Raw genomic sequence first — 19,389 nt, 5'->3', positions numbered from 1 at the left:
ACTACTACATCCTGTATAATGAAACACGCATCCGAAGTAAACAGTTATAAGCGTTGTACTTTTGATGAAAAACATTCAAACTAATAAGCGGCATAACAAGAGCCAACAAGAATAAAAGACAAATTACAGCATACAAAACACAACACACATAACTGATGTATGGTAAATGCTGGTTGAATCGTCAAATTTTAGATAGAGTAGAAAACATTCTTAGGCAATATTTCAATAGATATTCAGTAACTGAACTTAAAGAGCAAGAACATTCTCGTTTTACACGGGAAACAAATTGCAATGGGTTAAAATTCAGTGTATGGAGAGTTTTTTAAAATCATTTTATTTGGGGAGCTAACTGCTTTAAATTTCATTTCGTCTTTACAAAAACATATTTGAAGCACAATGTTAAACAGTTAAAGGTTGACTTCAAAAGTTTGAATACATGAACTACAGATACATGAACAGATACACTATGTCAAATCTAACAACTATAGCACTCACTTGTCTAATATTCGGTATAGCTTGGTATTAGAAAAAAACATAATAATTTTATCATGGAAGACTACGGACAAAGAGAAACATTCTGTAAACTCAACTTCGTAAGGCATCAAATTTTATCAAAACAGGTGACACATTTGTTTCAAACTGGCCCTATTTTATAAGAAGTTAAGATTTAAAGAATAGTTTTGCATCAATCAATTTTCTCCTTTTAATATGTCAATGCTTGCCACTCTGTAGTGATGTTAACCATGTCGACTTAATAAAACGAAAAGATACCAAAGAAATCACATGTCCGATTATAACGTTAACAATGAACAACTCAGTCACAAAACGTTTTTTTTTTTATCTTATTATCATGATTATTAGGTAATCTCAAAATGCGGGGCGAAAAATGTTTGAAATTAAAAACAAATATGAGAGCGTCTGCGGGTATATCAACAATGCATTAGTTTATGATTAGGTTAGTTTATGGGAAACCAGTCGTACTATTTCATTATCATCTCATTGTCATGGATATTAATTGGCTCTGCTGCATCAGTCATGGTCTATTGACTTTGAAACTTTTGCGTATAGTTTGCATGTTTTAGTTATGATAAGGATAGTTTATGGTGATCACCTTTGTCTAGTGGTAGTTCAAGGATATTTGGTATGCAGTTGCATTAGTGTTTACGTGGAAAATATTTTGTCTCAACGACTCATACATGGTCTATGGACTTTGAACTTTTGCATAGTTAATTAATATATGAGAAGATGTTATATGAGTGTCAATGATACAACTCTCCATCCAAGTCATAATATGTAAAAGAAAAACCAGTCAAGGTCAAAATACAGTCCTCAACACGGAGCCTCGGCTCACACCGAAAGTGAGCTATAAAGGGCTCCAAAAAAATTTCTAGTGTAAAACCCTTCTAAGGGGAAAAACAACGGTCTTATCTATATATAAACAAGAAACGAGAAACACTTATCATTTTAAGCCACATCAACAAACAACAACTACATCAGATTACTGACAGGATTGCAGCGGGTTAGAAGGAAGTTCAGGAATTAGAAGCTGACTGGATCAAATATGTCTGTGGCAATGCATTAATTTTCAAACTTTCAATGTGATTTGCCATAACAGTGATATTTGACTTAAATCATGTTATTCCCAATCTTTTTTTTTATCGTTGATATCATTTCCAATGTTTGCATAGCAATGACCAGTTAATACACACACATTTCTATCCGAATAATTATAATTATGTGTTCAAAACATTCCAAAAATTGATCTTTTCAGGACAAAACCTTGTTTCTGTTGAAAATTCAAAAAGAACTGGAATTGTGTTTCAGTATTTTCTAAATAATTTACAAATGCTAGTATATTAAACCAATTGACAAAAGAAAAACATTGATATGTGAGATTGCTGGTCCTTACTTTTTATAAGTACCGATCAGTAGGTTGCACGTGCTTTTTACCTGGGGTTCTTTGATTGTGAAATGAAATCCTTATTATTGCCTCTATTCAAAATGTGAAATTTCAAATTGAAAGTTGCCTGAATTTGGATTCAACACTGTTCAAGACAGATTCTAAACACCCAACGGTAAATAAAATGCATATTTAGGACCAGAACATTTTACCGTTAAAACAATATCAAACCTGCCTGTCACGCTGCATCTTATTTTAAACGTGCCTTTTACAGATGACTATGCAGTATGGGTTTTCTTCAATTTTGAAGGCTGTACGATGACCAATTGCTGTTAACTTATGTGTCATTGTGTATCTTGGTAAGAGTTGTCTCATTGGCAATTATACTACAGCTTTTTTTATAGTTCAAAAGATAACAGTCCACAGCCATACATGTCACTCCACCTGACAAAACACACACACTCATTATTCTGACTCCTAGCCGAGTAGTCTTTGCTTTTTCTCCTTTTTGCAGTGTGTTTGAAAAAGGCATAGCACCTAGTACGTTGAACTTTAACAAATTATTCCAACAACTCTTTAGATGACTTATGGATCAGGGATGGGGTAATTAAAAATGTAATGGTAATAAAGTGTAATGCATTACAATTTTCCATGTAATTGAATGTAATGTGTAATTGAGCATTTTTTTAATTACATGTAATGGTAATTTAATTAATTACATTGAAAAAAGCATGTAATGCTCAATTACGTTGAATTACATTTCAATTACATGTACTTTTATGGTGTTACAGTTAAGGATTTGTGTTTAATAATATAAATTGTAAAATTATATATATTTTTCAAATATTAATATCAATGCTTTTTTAATATATGAAGTCTGTAATTTATTCTGAAGTTTTTATATCATTTATTTGACCTACATATTTTTTTTAATAGTCTTATAATTTAAAAAATGTGATAATCATATATTTTTAAGAAAGATCTTTAACTAAATAGATTGATAAGTAATAAACACTTTGTTAAACAAAAACAATAAAATGTGTCACTGTGAAACATCTTTCTGAGACAGTTCATTTAGATTTTAAAATCACTGCATACAATCATTTTGTCAAATTAGTATACACAAAAGGATTATAGAAATAAAAATTAACTGCTAGAACTTAATATGCAAGATTGATTTGCCACATTGTGTTTAGCAAACATCAACCAGTCAATCAATTACACAGCTTATATTTGGCACATGTTTTTGGAATTTTGGGACCTCAATTCTTTTCAATTAATTACTTGTTTGGCTTTATATTGACGCAAAGCGCGTCTGGCGTATTAAATCATAAGCATGGTAGTTTTGATAACTATATTCATAATGTCTTCGTTTGTGTAAATAGTTTTTGTACAATACTTGCTGCATTTCAGTAAAAGTATAGATGTTTGTCGTATAACAGGAACAATTTTTGTTAAATGTTATATAATTCTGAGGCCATTGTCCTATTTAAATGCAGACAATACATATACATGATATATATTAATAAATTTTATAAACTACACATCAATTTTCAAAGCTGTCGGTGATTGTTTTTTAAAAAAAAAATTTATCTTCTCATTGAACATGTTGAAAGACAAACCCATATACAAAGCATTATTAATTTCGATTAACACGTGGTGTCCTTCAAATATGACAAATAAGCGCCATGATGGAAACAATGTGGTATAAAACAAACAAACAATAAATCACAAAGACACGGCTAGTAATCTACACACGCAGAACATTTGGTTCTGCAATGAAAACTGTGAGAGGATTTTCCGGTTGTGCTTGAGTGGAGTAATTGTCACCGCTTCAACAGGTGTGTGCATTTCTAAATCGGAATTCTCTTATTCAACTGATCAAAAGATTGAACATCGGAAAATGTTTTGCTGTGGTGAATACTTTAACGAAGAGATACATGTATCATTTATTGTTGTACGTAGGCATGGTAGAGTTGAATACCTACAAAACCAGTTGTCCAATGGGAAATTGCCTAAAAAAGTGACATTTACATTTTGAAATGGTTCTATTACCAGACCTACTAGTTCAAATTTACTTTTTATTCGGTCAATGGGTATAAATGTCGTTTTAGGCGGCGTGTACGCTATCCCGTGTTGGAAGACATCTTAATAAATCTAAAAACCTCGTGTTTTCATTATGTCATGGGTGAGGGGATCGGTTCTGATTGCGGACATCGTGAATGTGTGAAGGGACGCGAAATCATATCTTTATATCCAAGGTATGTGTCTTTGAAAATTGCCTAAATGTGGTCAGATTGTTCATAAAAAAAAACACATTTGTGTGCATTAAAAAAAAATATGAGATAGAATTTTGAAATAAATTGTGGGAAGATAAGTTTTATATGTTTTACAAAAACTAAAAAGAAAATATTGTGAGAACGATTTTGTTTCTTGCTACAAATAAAAGTTTAAAAAGTTCCTATCAGCCCAATACATATCTTTTACGAAAAGAGTTATCTCCCCTTGAATTGCTAATATAAGAAAATTGATCGTGAAAACACAAATTTCGATATTTGTTTAAATGTTTTGATCTATACAACAAATCACCAACTTTTCTGTATATGAATAAACTGTCTAACCAATAAATAGCAAATATGTCTCCAATAAAGGCAGTAGTAAACCGCTGTTTGAAATTCATAAATCGATTGAGAAAAAAAAGCGAATCCGGATTTCAAACTAAAACTGAGGAAGCACATCAAATATAAGAGAAGAACTACGACACAACATGCAGAAACACAACATTCAAATGTAACACACACAGAAACGAATTATAATATAACAATGGCCATTTTCCTGACTTGATACAAGACATTTAAAACAAACAATGGTGGGATGAACCTGGCATTGTGCATGCCAAAATCTCCCGCTTTTATGGCAATGTTAAATATAACATTACATGACTACATTACATGACATGAATACAATACAAATAAATGAGAGAACAAAAAGGACAGAGAAGCCCACTAATAATAGCTAACAAAAGGTACCAGGTTTAAAACAAAATATACACCAGACGCGCGTTTCGCCCACACAAGACTAACCAGTGACGCTCAGATGGAAAAAGTTCGAAAGCAAAAACAAGTACATTGAAAAATTAAAAAAAGTTGTGCCTAATACGGCTAGGGTTTTCTGCCTGTGATAAGAACATGAATTTTCATTATTTAGAATAACTCATACTTTTGCAACCAGTAATTTTTTTATATAAAATGACTACAAAATAGATATACATGCTATAATCGAAGTGGTGACTAACTACAGAATAAAAACGGATACATAAAACAACCAAAATTACCACATACAATCCCACAGCCGAGTTAGCCAAAGCCATCAACGCACAAAGTGACGTCACTTTTGAATTTATAAAAAAAATCCCAAACATAAAATAGACTTAAGATAGAATTCAAGATTAGATTTGTTATACTGATGTAACATTTATTGATAACAATGAAAATTACAATATTAATTGATATCAAATTGTGGTAGTAAACTAGACCGATTATTCGCCCAAATCTACGAATTTGTAGACATATCTGCAAGTAATTGGTTAGACTGTTTGTTTATTCATATAAAGAAAACTGGGTGTTCAATTGTTATTTCAAAATTCCATCTCACATTTTTCTTAATGCATTCAAAAGTGTGTTTTTTTTATGAACAATTTAACCATATTAAGGCAACTTTCAACGACTCGTAGCTTGTATATGAATATATGATTTCACGTCCCCTCACGCATTCACGATGTCCTCAATCAGAAGCGATCCCCTCACGCATGACATAAAGATAATATGAGGTTTTTAGATTTATTAGGGTGTCTATCAACACGGAACAGCGTAAACGTCGCCCAAAACGACAATCATACCCATTGACCTAAAAAAAAAAAGTAAATTTGAACTTGTAGGTTTGTTAATAGAGCCATTTTAAAATTTAGATGTCACATTTTTAGGCAATTTCTGGTGGGGCAACTGCTTTTCTGAGTTCAACTCCACGTACAGCAGTAAGAAATACATGTATGTCTTCGTTTAAGTGTTCACCACAGCATAGTATTCTCCGATTTTCAATATTTTGATCAGTTGAATAAGAAATTCACGATTTAGAAATGCACATACCGTTTGAAGCGGTGACAATTACTCAACTCAAGCACAACCGGAAAATCCTCTCACGGTTTTCATTGCAGAACCAATTGTTCTGCGTATGTAGATTACCAGCCAAGTATTGAACTTATAAAACTGATCTTTGATCTCCTCCATAAATACAACCTGGATTCAAGGATATATATAACCAGGGTAAACTTATCTGAAAATGGCGTTTTAAAAGCAACAATCAATTAAAACCTAATGAACATTAAAAACAAAAATTAGCCTCTATTGCATTATCTGCGTCGATTGCGCTTAGTTTGATTTATCAATATCAGGAATTTTTAACGCCGCCTATAGTTGTACAGCTACGGAAGTCTATAGGCTCGAGAACGTAAGGAGCTATGTGTATAGAAAGCACATTAAGAGTAAAGTCAAATATAAATATTAAATTTCCCTGAGAAAGTTGGAATACACGTTTAATCATTATCTGTAATTTCCGAAATTATCAAAGGAAAATCTTAAAATAAAAATGTTTTCAATTTTTTTCAATAACAAAGCACACTTACAACATAGCTGATGACGTAACTGTTATTTTACAAAAGGAAGAAGAGAAACGTATTCGTAAATGCTGCGTGCTAAGTTTAGGGACAAATCAACTGCCAAGTGTTAAAAGTAATGTGAAACGAGTGACTGTTGAAAAATAATGCTAATCCAATTCTTAAACCAATGCATTGTATACATGGTATATATCATAAATTTAGTATTCTGTGAACAATTTTACATTTTTTACGCACTCATATAGCATTTGTAAAGTAATATCGTCAGATAAATATTTCACTCGGTCGGTGTTGATGTGAAAATATTGCAGCTAATTAATGGTCATGTTTTGAAACCGAAGTTAACATAATGTCACCTTTGTAAACCTTCAGCAAAGAAGCATTGATATTCAGATAAGCTCGTATATAACATTTACAATAAAACACTGTTTATATTGATGACGAAGTGATGTTTACGATTTTTGACTCTCTCTCTGCCAATTTGGTTAATCAATTTAAACTTTCGTATTACGCATTGCGATCAAATTTTTTTTCGAGAATGGTCACGCTGAGGTAACTGGTTACGGAAAATATGTCGGCGAATTGTTGTCTGGAATCCAACAATTACATTTGAAGAAATCAAATAATTGTCTTTAAAAAAAAGTATAAGTTTTATAATATACATAAGCCAATTAGTTATAAAACAAATATGCATTATTTTTTTTCTTTGAAGTTTTATATGACTTTAGGTCTTTGATTTGATGCGATGGGGGTCCAAAACCATGACCTCTCGCATTCAAGACAAACACGCAACCACTAGATCACCGAGGCGGCTCTTAAATTTATTAAATTAGTGGAACAACTTTTATGTCAATAGGTAAATACTGAATATTTTGTCAGAAATCGACTTTTAATGTTTAAATCAGTGTTTATAATGAACAAATTGAAAACTTTCATTTTTTCGCAATAAGTAAAATTTTAGATGTTAGTTGTATAACGAGAAAGCAGAACATTAAAACAAAAGTAGTTTTTTACGCATGACTAAAATGATTTTCAAACGCATTTTCTAGATAATGACGCTATGTGTACAATATTATGCAATTGTGAGGCCATTGTCCTATTAAAAACCAGACAATGAATCACTTTTTATGACTTATAATTAAACTACCTATCAAGTTTCAAATACAAGCTATTTGCTAAATATTATATAAACATTTTGTATTTTGAATGAAAGACAAAGAAAGATACAAATTAACTCATCATAGATACCAGGGTAAGATTTTGTATTTACGCCGGACGCGCGTTTCGTCTACAAAAGATTCATCAAAAGACTCACGAAAATGTCATGATGTAGACAATGTCACTAACATAGTTGTAAAAATCAAACAAAAACAAAAAATCACACAGACACTTTCAACAAAGAGCAGATAATACTTACTGCAAATTCAAGTTGGCATTAACAAGGTTATCTGGTGCAAGAAAATTGGTACCGTTAATTTTATTACTACCACTGGGTCGATGCCTCTGTTGGTTGACTATTAGTCCCAGAGGGTTTCACCAGCCCAGTAGCCAGTACTTCGGTACTGGCATGAAAATACGGGTTTTTGTGTTATTAAAATTTGCTGTTACAAGATGATAGAAATTATAATAAATTAAGGAATGTATCTCCCTCATGCAAAGCTCTGATTCCTTTCACGGATTTGGCTAAACCTTTTGGACCTTTTGGATTATAGCTCTTCGTCTTTTATATAAGCTTTGGATTTCAAATATTTTGGCCACGAGCATCACTGAAGAGACATGTATTGTCGAAATGTGGATCTGGTGCAAGAAAATTGGTACCGTTAATTTGATTAGAGTGTATTGTTTGCTAAATCTGAATCACAATAGATATGTGCATTAAAGAACACATCTACAGTTTATCCTAGCTAGTAAAGGAACAACTTTATCCGACATAACCCATTCTAAAGTTTCTGAAATTTTAACTTATCAAACCCCTTGTATTTTCCTCCATTAGCTTAAACAGGATGCTACGATACGCTAACTTCATACAGGAATGTCTAAGGGAGAAAGATAAGAAGTTAGCAGTGTCTTTTAAATTTACTTTACGCTATATTGATGATGTTCTCCCATTAAATAATTCAAAATTAATTGGCTGTGTTGAACACATCTATCCCATCGAACTAGAGTTAAAGGATACAAAATAGGGTCGAAAGATACCAGAGGGACAGTCAAACTCATAAATCGAAAATAAACTGACAACGCCTGGATAGAAATGAAAGAAGACAAACAGACAAACAATATAAGATATGACACAACATAGAAAATTTAAGAATAAAAAACAGATACAATTAACATGGTTAAGTCGGCCTCATATCTTGACTTACATCTAGAAATTGACAGTGAGGGTCCGTTGAAATCTAAATTTTACGACAATAGTGACTATTTCGGCGTTTATTGTAACGTCTTTTATCACTATACACTTTTGATTAAAGGCCAGTTAAATCACGCCGTCGGTTTCGGGAGTTTTTCGCTGCATTGAAGACCCATTGGTAGACTTCGGCTGTTGTCTGTTCTTTAGACGAGTTGCTGTCTCTTTGACACACTCCCTATTACCATTCTCAATTTTACTTATCTAGCATATATATTATCTTCCGCTAATTATAATATTTGCAGTTTTTTTTTAGTTCAATGCCCACACTGCTCCTGCATATTATAATGATGCGTTGAGGTTTGAAAACGCCCAATGATTCATTTGTAATGGGAATTTAAACTCCCTTTTTAATCTAGAAAACAACCTTTTTAAAGTGAAAATAGAAATATCACTGTAACTGTATGAAACAAGACATAATAGTTATCAAAGGTACCAGGTTGATAATTTAGTACGCCAGACGCGCGTTTCGTCTACAAAAGACTTATCAGTGACGCTCAAATCAAAATATTTATAAAGCCAAACAAGAGCATTGATGATCCAAAATTCAAAAAAGTTTTGCCAAATACAGCTAAGGAAATCTATACCTGGAATAAGAAAATCCTTAAACCATTTGTTATGATAAATACAAGTCACAGTGTAAGCAATTTACTGCATCAGTTAGTTTATTGACAGGGAAGCTATTCTATTATCTCTTTCGTGATATTTTATTGTGGACAAGCTGGTGATATTTATATTATCTTCAACAAAATGTTCGTTGTAATTGTTTTCATCACTCTTGATTGTCAATATTCAATTAGAAAACTTATTCAGAATTAGATATTATACTTCCCGTCCAAAACCCTATCATAAAGCAGGTGACAGTTATTCAATAGAAATCAGAAATAGTTGGTTTATTTATCATTTGATAAATTGAAGATATATTTAGATGTAAATAGTTAAGAATTGACACGAAATTGAAATACACGTGCATACAAAAGAACAAAGTATTGTCGATAGAGCAAGGGTAAGCTTCCTATGCAGTGTGAATTAAAAAAATTTTAACATCCTTTCCACCAATGTGGTAACTCTGGCTTGTTTTAAAAGTGGTATAAAAAGTTTGCATTGTTAAATTCATCTCGAATAATGTTTCTTTATTGTAGCGATAAATTAAGAATTGTTTAAGAAATAATTCACATTGCTTTTGATCATGGCAGCATACGCCATTAATTGATTGCTTTCGGATACCATACGGCATATTTTGTTAAAAGTTAACACCCAAATATATATTGTAAGTGATGAGTTCGAGTTTGTGTTTCTAATTGACAGCATATCTGTTGAAATTTGAGGTAGACTTTTTTGCAAGTTGTCGAATTCCTATATATGAGAAAGAACTGTGCGCCTCTTCTTGTCAACTTCTTGTCATTTTGTATAAATCGGAGTTCCTATTTTTGACATTTCAGAAAACCAAAGGAGCTCGGTCATTTAATTGCACATTGAGATATATTAATGACGTTTTTTCCATTCACAACCAAACGATTTATGGATTGGGTTCCACTTAAGTTTCCTCCGAAACTGGAAGTTAAATAAACAACAGACACGGCTTCCTATGTCTAATGTTTAGACTTATACCTCGGTTTTGACATAAGCGGTCATCTATATTAATGTAAATACCATAATCGGTGACAAGCGGAAGGATTTAAATTTTGAAATTATAGATATTCCTCACCTTAGCAGCAATATTTACCTTCAACCTTCACCTGCATATGGGATATACATTTCCCAAGTCATTCGGTATTCAAGAGCTTGCAGATACTACTCGGCCTTTATAAAGCATCACCAGTGTTTGAACAGAATGTTGTCGAGCAAATGTTATGTCAAAGAATGTCTCGTCCATTCCCTAAAAAACTTTGACAACCTTTAAAAATAATCCGTATTAAATTCTACATAATACACGATGGTCTTGAAGTATATATTTACTGTACTGATGTTGGTTGACATCTTAATTACGTGTTAGGTTTCCTTTACTTGTCCTTATACTTCTTATATTTATGTTTATGATTATATACTGAAGACATACCTCGGTACTTATACTTCCCACCATTGTATGTATGTTGTATGGTAAAATTTCTCACTCATTTTTAACTTAATATGTACTTTGTTTTTATGCCATTTTGTGTTGAAACAATTAGTTGTGCGTAGAGTGATTAAGATTAAATAATATGCTGACTGCTGTAATCAATTTGTTTTTGTTTCTTCCTCTTATATCTGTTTGTTTTGCTCTCACATTGTTATCAATATTATTGAATTCAATACGACTTCCGTACAATTGAGAGGTAAAGCCAGCTTTAAAACCCGGTAAAATCAATCATGTTCTACATTAGGATATTTTGTACAAATTTAGAAGCTAGATATATCACATTCGATTCCATTTGTTTGATTTCATCGAGCTTTTGATTTTGCTATTTTATAAAGGACTTTCCGTTTGAGTTAGTTTTTTCTAATAATTTTATTTTTTTTCCTGCAAAAACCAACAACACACGATAACTGCTAAACGACGAAAATATCAATGTTGAAATCGATTAATAAGATACAAATATAGGTGACAAAAAACACACGGACCCAATAAAAAGCGTAACAGAATGTGTCATCAGGGCAACTTTTCCCCTGCTATGAATGCATTGCGCATCATGCATATACACATTCAGTTAAATGTCACAATCTGGGGAACAGGACAGAATCGATTAAATTACAGTCAATAGAAATGTACTGATATCTTAAGATCTAAGACTGAGAAACTCGTTAGATTCTTATCACTTAAAGTTGAATATTTATAACAAGAATGTAAAATCAGGTCATTTATATACGCAGTATTTTACAATATGGTTTTGAATAATGTGTGTTTCATCATTGTGACTTTAGCTATACGTCATAACAGTGCTGGTATTATACATCATGATAGTAAGTTTGATTTATTGTTTTAAACAACAATTTGCAATTGTTTTCATTAGTTTGTTTCTTATAGATAATATGGTTGATTAAAATTTGATACTCATTCATAACAAAATAACAGTAAAAGTTCATTTGGTCTGTTACGTATTATGAATAAAGCAATGCAAAGAGAACAGAAATACAACGAATACAAACAGGAAACAAAATATATCAAATTATTCATCATATGATATATCATTGTATATTATAAGATCAGTTGATAAAGATGATTGTTATTTGCTATATAAGTTATGTGTATATAGTTTCCCAAAATATACATAATCATTATCAGTCTTAGTTCTAAATTATATTTTGCAACATTAAACATATATTTTGTATAAACGGTGCAATGTCTTTATAAAACTCTGTCTGCTACTTAAGGGTATACTCGAAAGCGGCCGAACTTTTACTTTACAACAATTCAAGTCATCTACGGACCAAAATAATTGATGAATGTGTTATTTAATAATGACAGTCTTTAATAGGTGGCATTAGATTATCATCCTCTTTATACCAAACGTGAATGGGTATTTATTAATCTCGTAAACACTTACATACAACGATGAAAGTATGCATAACAAGGAATTAGAATACCTTAGAAAAAGATTTTTATCACGTAGTAAAAGGTTAGTTATTAGAACACGAATATGAATAGTGAATAAAAATTTGAATTTCATTAAGACACAAAGAGGGCCATCTATGTAATTCAGACATCCCTGTCGAAAAAAAACCCAACACATAAACAATTGTTTTTAAAACCTTCAAGCAGAACACAATTCGTGGAAGTGATTGATAATGTGAAAAGAAAACTATTATTACAATCATTCCTAAATTTTATCATTTAGGATAGTATGAATCTCTCCCTTCCCTACAATCGAAAACAAAACAAAAGAACAATTCAACTTACATAAAACAGATTCTTGGTTACCCATATAAGCCAAATTTGACGGCATTTTGTGCAAGTATTAAATAAGTTAGTTTAAAAAGAAGCTGCAATTGTAACAGGTATAGAAATATATCAAACAAGTGTAACTTAAGGTCAAGTTACAGTAAATGGGCTATGTTACAGATTTCAGTAAAATTTGGCATACAACTCTGGCTCGATGAACTTCAACTGAAAATCGAAAAAAAATGCATTTATCTCAATTATCATTTGAAATATTACTAATTGAATTCTTACAAAATGGGTGAACATTTGTATAGAAAGCACATAAAATTGGCGAAAACCCTTCTAAAATTTGTCTTAAAATCACAAAATCTCTAATTCTATTCCATAGATTTTTCTTAAAAAACTATATGTTGTTGATACATAAATTTCTGTTTTAATGATATAAAATATTCATAGTGTCACCGACTCCGTTTTTTGTCTAACAATCAATTTGTTACCTTGTTGGTAGTGAAAAACGTCAAAAACCAACGTTTTACGGCCTGCAACGCGATAACGTTACAATTATTTCGACGTTTTGTTAGATTTTTTCACAAAGAACGCAACTTTGAATAATGAATACCGTAAAAACGAAGTCGGTGACCCTATCTTTATTTTGCATCATTAAAACAGAAATTTATGTATCAACAACATATAGTTTTTTTAGAAAAATCTATGGAGTAGAATTGGAGACTTGGCGATTTAAAGACAAATTTTAGAAGGGTTTTCGCCAATTTTATGTGCTTTCTATACAAATATTCATCCATATTAAATAGAAATCAATCTGCAATTTTTCAGATATTAAAAGAGATAAATGTATTATTTTTTCGATTTTCAGTTGTAGTTCAACGAGTCAAGGTTGTATGCAAATTTTTACCAAAATCTGCGACATAGTCCATTTACTGTTCCTTAACCTTAATTATGAGCATTCAAAAGACGTTTCAATCACATCTGAAAAACTTATTACTATATACCGAACCATTCTAAACTTGCATTAGTACATTTCGTATGTTTCAGTTTAGCTAAAAATACATCAATATAACTTTGGATTTTGTGTGTATTGTATTTCAGGTGATCAAAATCTCCACAATCTTATAAAGGAAATACAAGCAGAAAACAGAGAAATAAAACTCGTATTACAAAATTTAGAAAAAGTTACCATGGGCATGAAAATAGACATGGATTCAATACGAGAAGAAAACGCTAAAATAAAATCGCTATGTAACTTAGAACATGGCAAACCATCTCCTTACAGGAAGTTGTACGAAAATGCCCAAAATGGAAGTTCACATAATGTACAAGCGCCATTCAACAACAGAAGTATAACACATGAAAAGGCTCTAGATGCGCAGAAGAAACGACTTCAACAAACAACGACTACCATAGAAAATGGTACTTAGGTGTCATTTGTCTGCTTACTTTGTTAATGTTTTATCCATAATCATTTAAAATCAATTAGATTAAGAGAGTATGTCATATACTTCTGGTCATCCTAACTTGTCTTAAATTTAATAAAAGTTGTCCTTTGTTCGTTAAAAGACAGAAGATTTGTTTAATCTTACACGGAAGACCAGGGTGTTGTAATCTGTATAATTTTATAAAATGTGTGTTAAACCATGTCAACATTTAATTTCAGAGTGTGTGACTTGTTCATCAACCCCTGGAATAGCATTTTCAGTAGCACTGGCGCACACAGTTAACCTTGGTCAAGATCAGCTAGTCGAGTATGACAAAATTGTAACGAATATCGGAAATGGCTTTGATTCACGCCATAGTCATTTTATTGCACCAGTTAAAGGAGTCTACATTTTTTCAGCTTGTGGATTTTCTCAAGGTTCTTTCGCTAGTCACTTGGATATTGTAAAAAATGGAAAGGCAATCGGATATCTATATACTCATGCCGATAATATGGGACACAAGTGGTCGTTTCCATATTAGAAAAGGGTGATATGATGTGGGTTAAACATCGTCACGTTTATGATTCGACAGGAAATGCAGTAATATATGGAGCAACCGCAGAACAGTTTGTCACATTTTCAGGTGCTCTTCTTTCAAAGATTGACAGTTAACAGAAAGACAGACTAATACTGTTCTGAATATGAATGTTTTCGACAAAATTCAATAAAGAAATAACTTTTAATATAAATATAGTATTGTTTTTAAATGAGCGAGTTTTATTCGAAACACACTTAGGCCTACGCAAATCAATAGAAAACGATAAAAAAAAAAAACAAGATACAAACAATACATAGCGGTACAAAAACATAATTGTAATAAAATCATTACATATTATGGTCAAAAGAAAACACGAATAAAATATACAAAAAACGAAACAAAATGATCACAGAAAACAGATTGGACAACATGTAAAAAAAAAATGGTGATCTCAGATACAAAGGTAAACAGTTCCCGTTCTTGTCGTGTCACACTTCGTATTACTTAAAGTTATATTTTTGTTGAAGAATCTTATTCCAGTAAAAGAAGAAGATGGTATTGCAAATGTTAAAAGTAGAACGTACCCATTGTCATCTATAACGTTCAGCAAACTCATGATTTTAACTGTTTTCATAATTTCAGATAGTTTAAGGTATAATTATTAAAGAGTGGTTATTTTGACACAAGTAAGAATTTGAATTGCATTTCTAACAAGACATTGCATTTTTATTTTTTACTTAAATGCAACGGAGACACATAAAAGCCTCAAAAATTAAATAAAGCTCTTTGTTATGTTTCAGATATAGAACAGTATCTTTGTACCTGTAACATTGGCTGGGTTGTTACTAAAAAATAGTTTCTGATGATTTTATTAAGACAACAAAATAGTATAAATGTAAACTCTGTGTTGCCTACTTCATGTCCTGTTGTTATTTTTGATTGTTGCTTTGTTGGTGTAGATTCAAAATTTGCTATGATTTAAAGGTATCGCAATATAAATAATCAGCTACGAATACATGAATCGTTGAACAACAAGCAGATCATGTTAATTTTATAATTCAATATACATTTAGATAACTATATATTTAATGAATTACTTTTACATAGCATAATAATGTTTTATAACAAGAAATATGAACTACTTGACATTCTCAAATATAACAACCCATTTCAGGAGGTGTTGTTTAAGGGTTTCAAACTTTTGTTGGGAAGACAGTTGTCCTACTTCCTGTTCTATGTTGATACCTGGTCTTTTTAATTGATAAGTGTACGTATACATTTGACGTACTACTATATCTGATTCAAACCACGTTGACTTGCAAGATTTGATTACCTAAGCGTATATCATCGAACATGGGAGTTCTAAAGTTGATTTTACACCGGTAATTAAGTCACTTCTCGGAAGTCTAATTAACCATTACGTTTGCCTTGTTGCTGTTGTGTCGTTGGGTTACTATTAAATGGTTTGATTTAACCTTTTCGTTGATAAGTTTTATCATCTCAAAACATGTGCTATTAAAAGATTAAAAAAATCCTGATAAAATCTTACCAATTATAAATATCATGTTAAAACTAGGCTTCGATATTAAATTTCGATATTTAACATACCTGTCAAATGTTTAAGTAAAAGATGCAATACAAATATACTTATCGAATATATATGTCTTACAATCAAACAAACTAAATCAGTGTTATTTCATCAATTAATGAAAAAAATCAAATAATTTCATTTCATACTAGTATGGTTCTAGATGAAACGTGTAAAACAATACACCAAAATAACCACAAATATTGTATAGAAACGTAAATATTTGCAAAACACAGGAGAAGCAAATGATTTGTACACCCTGTCATCAAAGTCATTGTTGGTATCTGTAGTATTGTCTGCAATGTTTGCATTTCTTGTTGTTGTAATAGTAGTTGTATACGTAGTGGTTTTGACAGTTGTCACAACAACAGTTGTTTTGTTTACGCTATTATCTATATTTCCAAAATTACAAATGATATACTTACGCGCATGATCAGTGAAGTATCACCACATTCTTCTCAATGTATTACTACGGTATGGTATTTCACAGTGTTGGGTAGTTGGGTTGAATTTATAGTCGATATCATTGACGCGTGGAATGTACCACTCAGACCAATTGCCATTGGACCATTCAACCTTCTAGGCAATAATCAGTCCCCCGTCTACGATCTCATCTATCATAAGATTTAATCTTGCCGGCCATCGACAATCATTTCTTGCACTTTATTTTTCCTCAGAACACACAGACTTAAATGCAAAGAAATACTATTTTAAGTACATATCAATTGTCAACCGATATGTTTGCATTCTTTTTAATAAAGATAATCGATGCAAGTTTATCAAATATATAGTCAAGTAATTTTCCAATTTTATACTAAGCATTTTTTCAAAGTTTTGTGTATGTGCTGTGCTGTTACAACCCTTTTCAACGTTTGGGAGAATTCAGCTCTTACAATATTTTTAGCATGTTGCCTCTTCTAAATAAGGAGGTAGTAATTCAGTGATAGTCGTTGTTTGTTCATCGAAATATATGTATATATATGTTTGATGTACTGTTTTTACATAGATCTCACCATAGGTTTCGTCGTTTAAATTATTCGAATTTTGTATGATTGCATTGTTGATAACTGTGAAGTAACCTGTTTATATCGTATGTCATTCTTACCTGTGTGCTTTAATCATAGGTCTTTCCCACCTGTGTGTTTATATCATATATCTTTCTTATATGTGTGTTTATACGTATGTCATTTTTACCTGTGTGTTTACATTTATGTCTTTCTTACATGTGTGTTTATATCGTATGTCTTTCCCACCTGTGTGTTATTATCGTATGTCTTTCCCATCTGTGTGTTTATATCGCATGTCTTTTTTACCTGTGTGTTTACATTTATGAAATTCTTACCTGTGTGTTTATATCGTATGTCTTTTCACCTGTGTTTGTATATCGTATGTCATTCCCAACTGTGTGCTTATATCGTATGTCATTTTTACCTGTGTGTTTACATTTATGTCTTTCTAACCTGTGTGTTTATATCGTGTCTTTTCCTTCTGTGTGTTTATATCGTATGTCTTTTCACCTGTGTTTGTATATCGTATGTCTTTCCCATCTGTATGTTTATATCGCATGTCTTTTTTACTTGTGTGTTTACATTTATGTCTTTCTTACCTGTGTGTTTATATCGTATGTCTTTTCACCTGTGTTTGTATATCGTTTGTCATTCCCAACTGTAAGCTTATATCGTATGTCATTTTTACCTGTGTGTTTACATTTATGTCTTTCTTACCTGTGTGTTTATATCGTATGTCTTTTCACCTGTGTTGGTATATCGTTTGTCATTCCCAACTGTGTGTTTATGTCGTATGTCATTCTTACCTGTGTTTTTATATTTATGCTTTCTTACCTGTGTGTTTATGTCGTATGCAATTCTTACTTGTGTTTTTAAATCGTACGGCTTTCTTACCTGTGTGTTAATATCGTATGTAATCCTTACCTGTGTGTTTACATTTATGTCTTTCTTACCAGTGTGTTTACGTCGTGTGTCATTCTCACTTGTGTTTTTTTATTTAAGTCTTTCTTACCTGAGTGTTTACGTCGTGTGTCATTCTCACTTGTGTTTTTATATTTAAGTCTTTCTTACCTGAGTGTTTATTTCGTATGTCATTCTTACCTGTATGATTACATTTATGTCTTTCCCACCTGTGTTTTTAAATCGTACGTCTTTCTTACCTGTGTGTTTATATCGTATGTCATCCTTACCTGTATGATTACATTTATGTTTTTCTTACCAGTGTGTTTACGTCGTGTGTCATTCTCACTTGTGTTTTTTTATTTAAGTCTTTCTTACCTGAGTGTTTACGTCGTGTGTCATTCTCACTTGTGTTTTTATATTTAAGTCTTTCTTACCTGAGTGTTTATTTCGTATGTCATTCTTACCTGTATGATTACATTTATGTCTTTCCCACCTGTGTTTTTAAATCGTACGTCTTTCTTACCTGTGTGTTTATATCGTATGTCATCCTTACCTGTATGATTACATTTATGTCTTTCTTACCAGTGTGTTAACGTCGTGTGTCATTCTCACTTGTGTTTTTATATTTAAGTCTTTCTTACCTGAGTGTTTACGTCGTGTGTCATTCTCACTTGTGTTTTTATATTTAAGTCTTTCTTACCTGTGTGTTTATGTCGTGTGTCATTCTCACTTGTGTTTTTATATTTAAGTCTTTCTTACCTGAGTGTTTATTTCGTATGTCATTCTTACCTGTATGATTGCATTTATGTCTTTCTTACCATTGTGTTTACGTCGTGTGTCATTCTCACTTGTGTTTTTATATTTAAGTCTTTCTTACCTGAGTGTTTACGTCGTGTGTCATTCTCACTTGTGTTTTTATATTTAAGTCTTTCTTACCTGAGTGTTTATTTCGTATGTCATTCTTACCTTTATGATTACATTTATCTCTTTCTCACCTGTGTTTTTAAATCGTACGTCTTTCTTAACTGTGTGTTTATATCGTATGTCATCCTTACCTGTGTGTTTACATTTATGTCTTTCTT

At 31.6% G+C, this 19,389-nt stretch overlaps 1 protein-coding gene across 1 annotated transcript in view; it reads left to right on the top strand.

The window, feature by feature from the left end:
• The window catches only part of LOC139482234 (uncharacterized), a 398,699-nt gene extending 383,872 nt beyond the window's left edge, over nucleotides 1–14,827 (top strand). Inside the window, exons 2-3 of the mRNA XM_071265971.1 lie at nucleotides 13,946–14,266; nucleotides 14,511–14,827. Coding sequence (XP_071122072.1) covers nucleotides 13,946–14,266; nucleotides 14,511–14,812 — 623 coding nt within the window. The 3' untranslated portion in view covers nucleotides 14,813–14,827. The remainder of the gene's footprint in view (nucleotides 1–13,945; nucleotides 14,267–14,510) is intronic.
• Nucleotides 14,828–19,389: the final 4,562 nt, after the last annotated feature.

Source organism: Mytilus edulis, chromosome 7 (assembly GCF_963676685.1).
Source record: "Mytilus edulis chromosome 7, xbMytEdul2.2, whole genome shotgun sequence".
In the NCBI taxonomy this organism is placed as follows: domain Eukaryota; kingdom Metazoa; phylum Mollusca; class Bivalvia; order Mytilida; family Mytilidae; genus Mytilus; species Mytilus edulis.
Note: the sequence above shows the minus strand (reverse complement) of the source record. Positions and strands in the feature narration are given on the sequence as shown.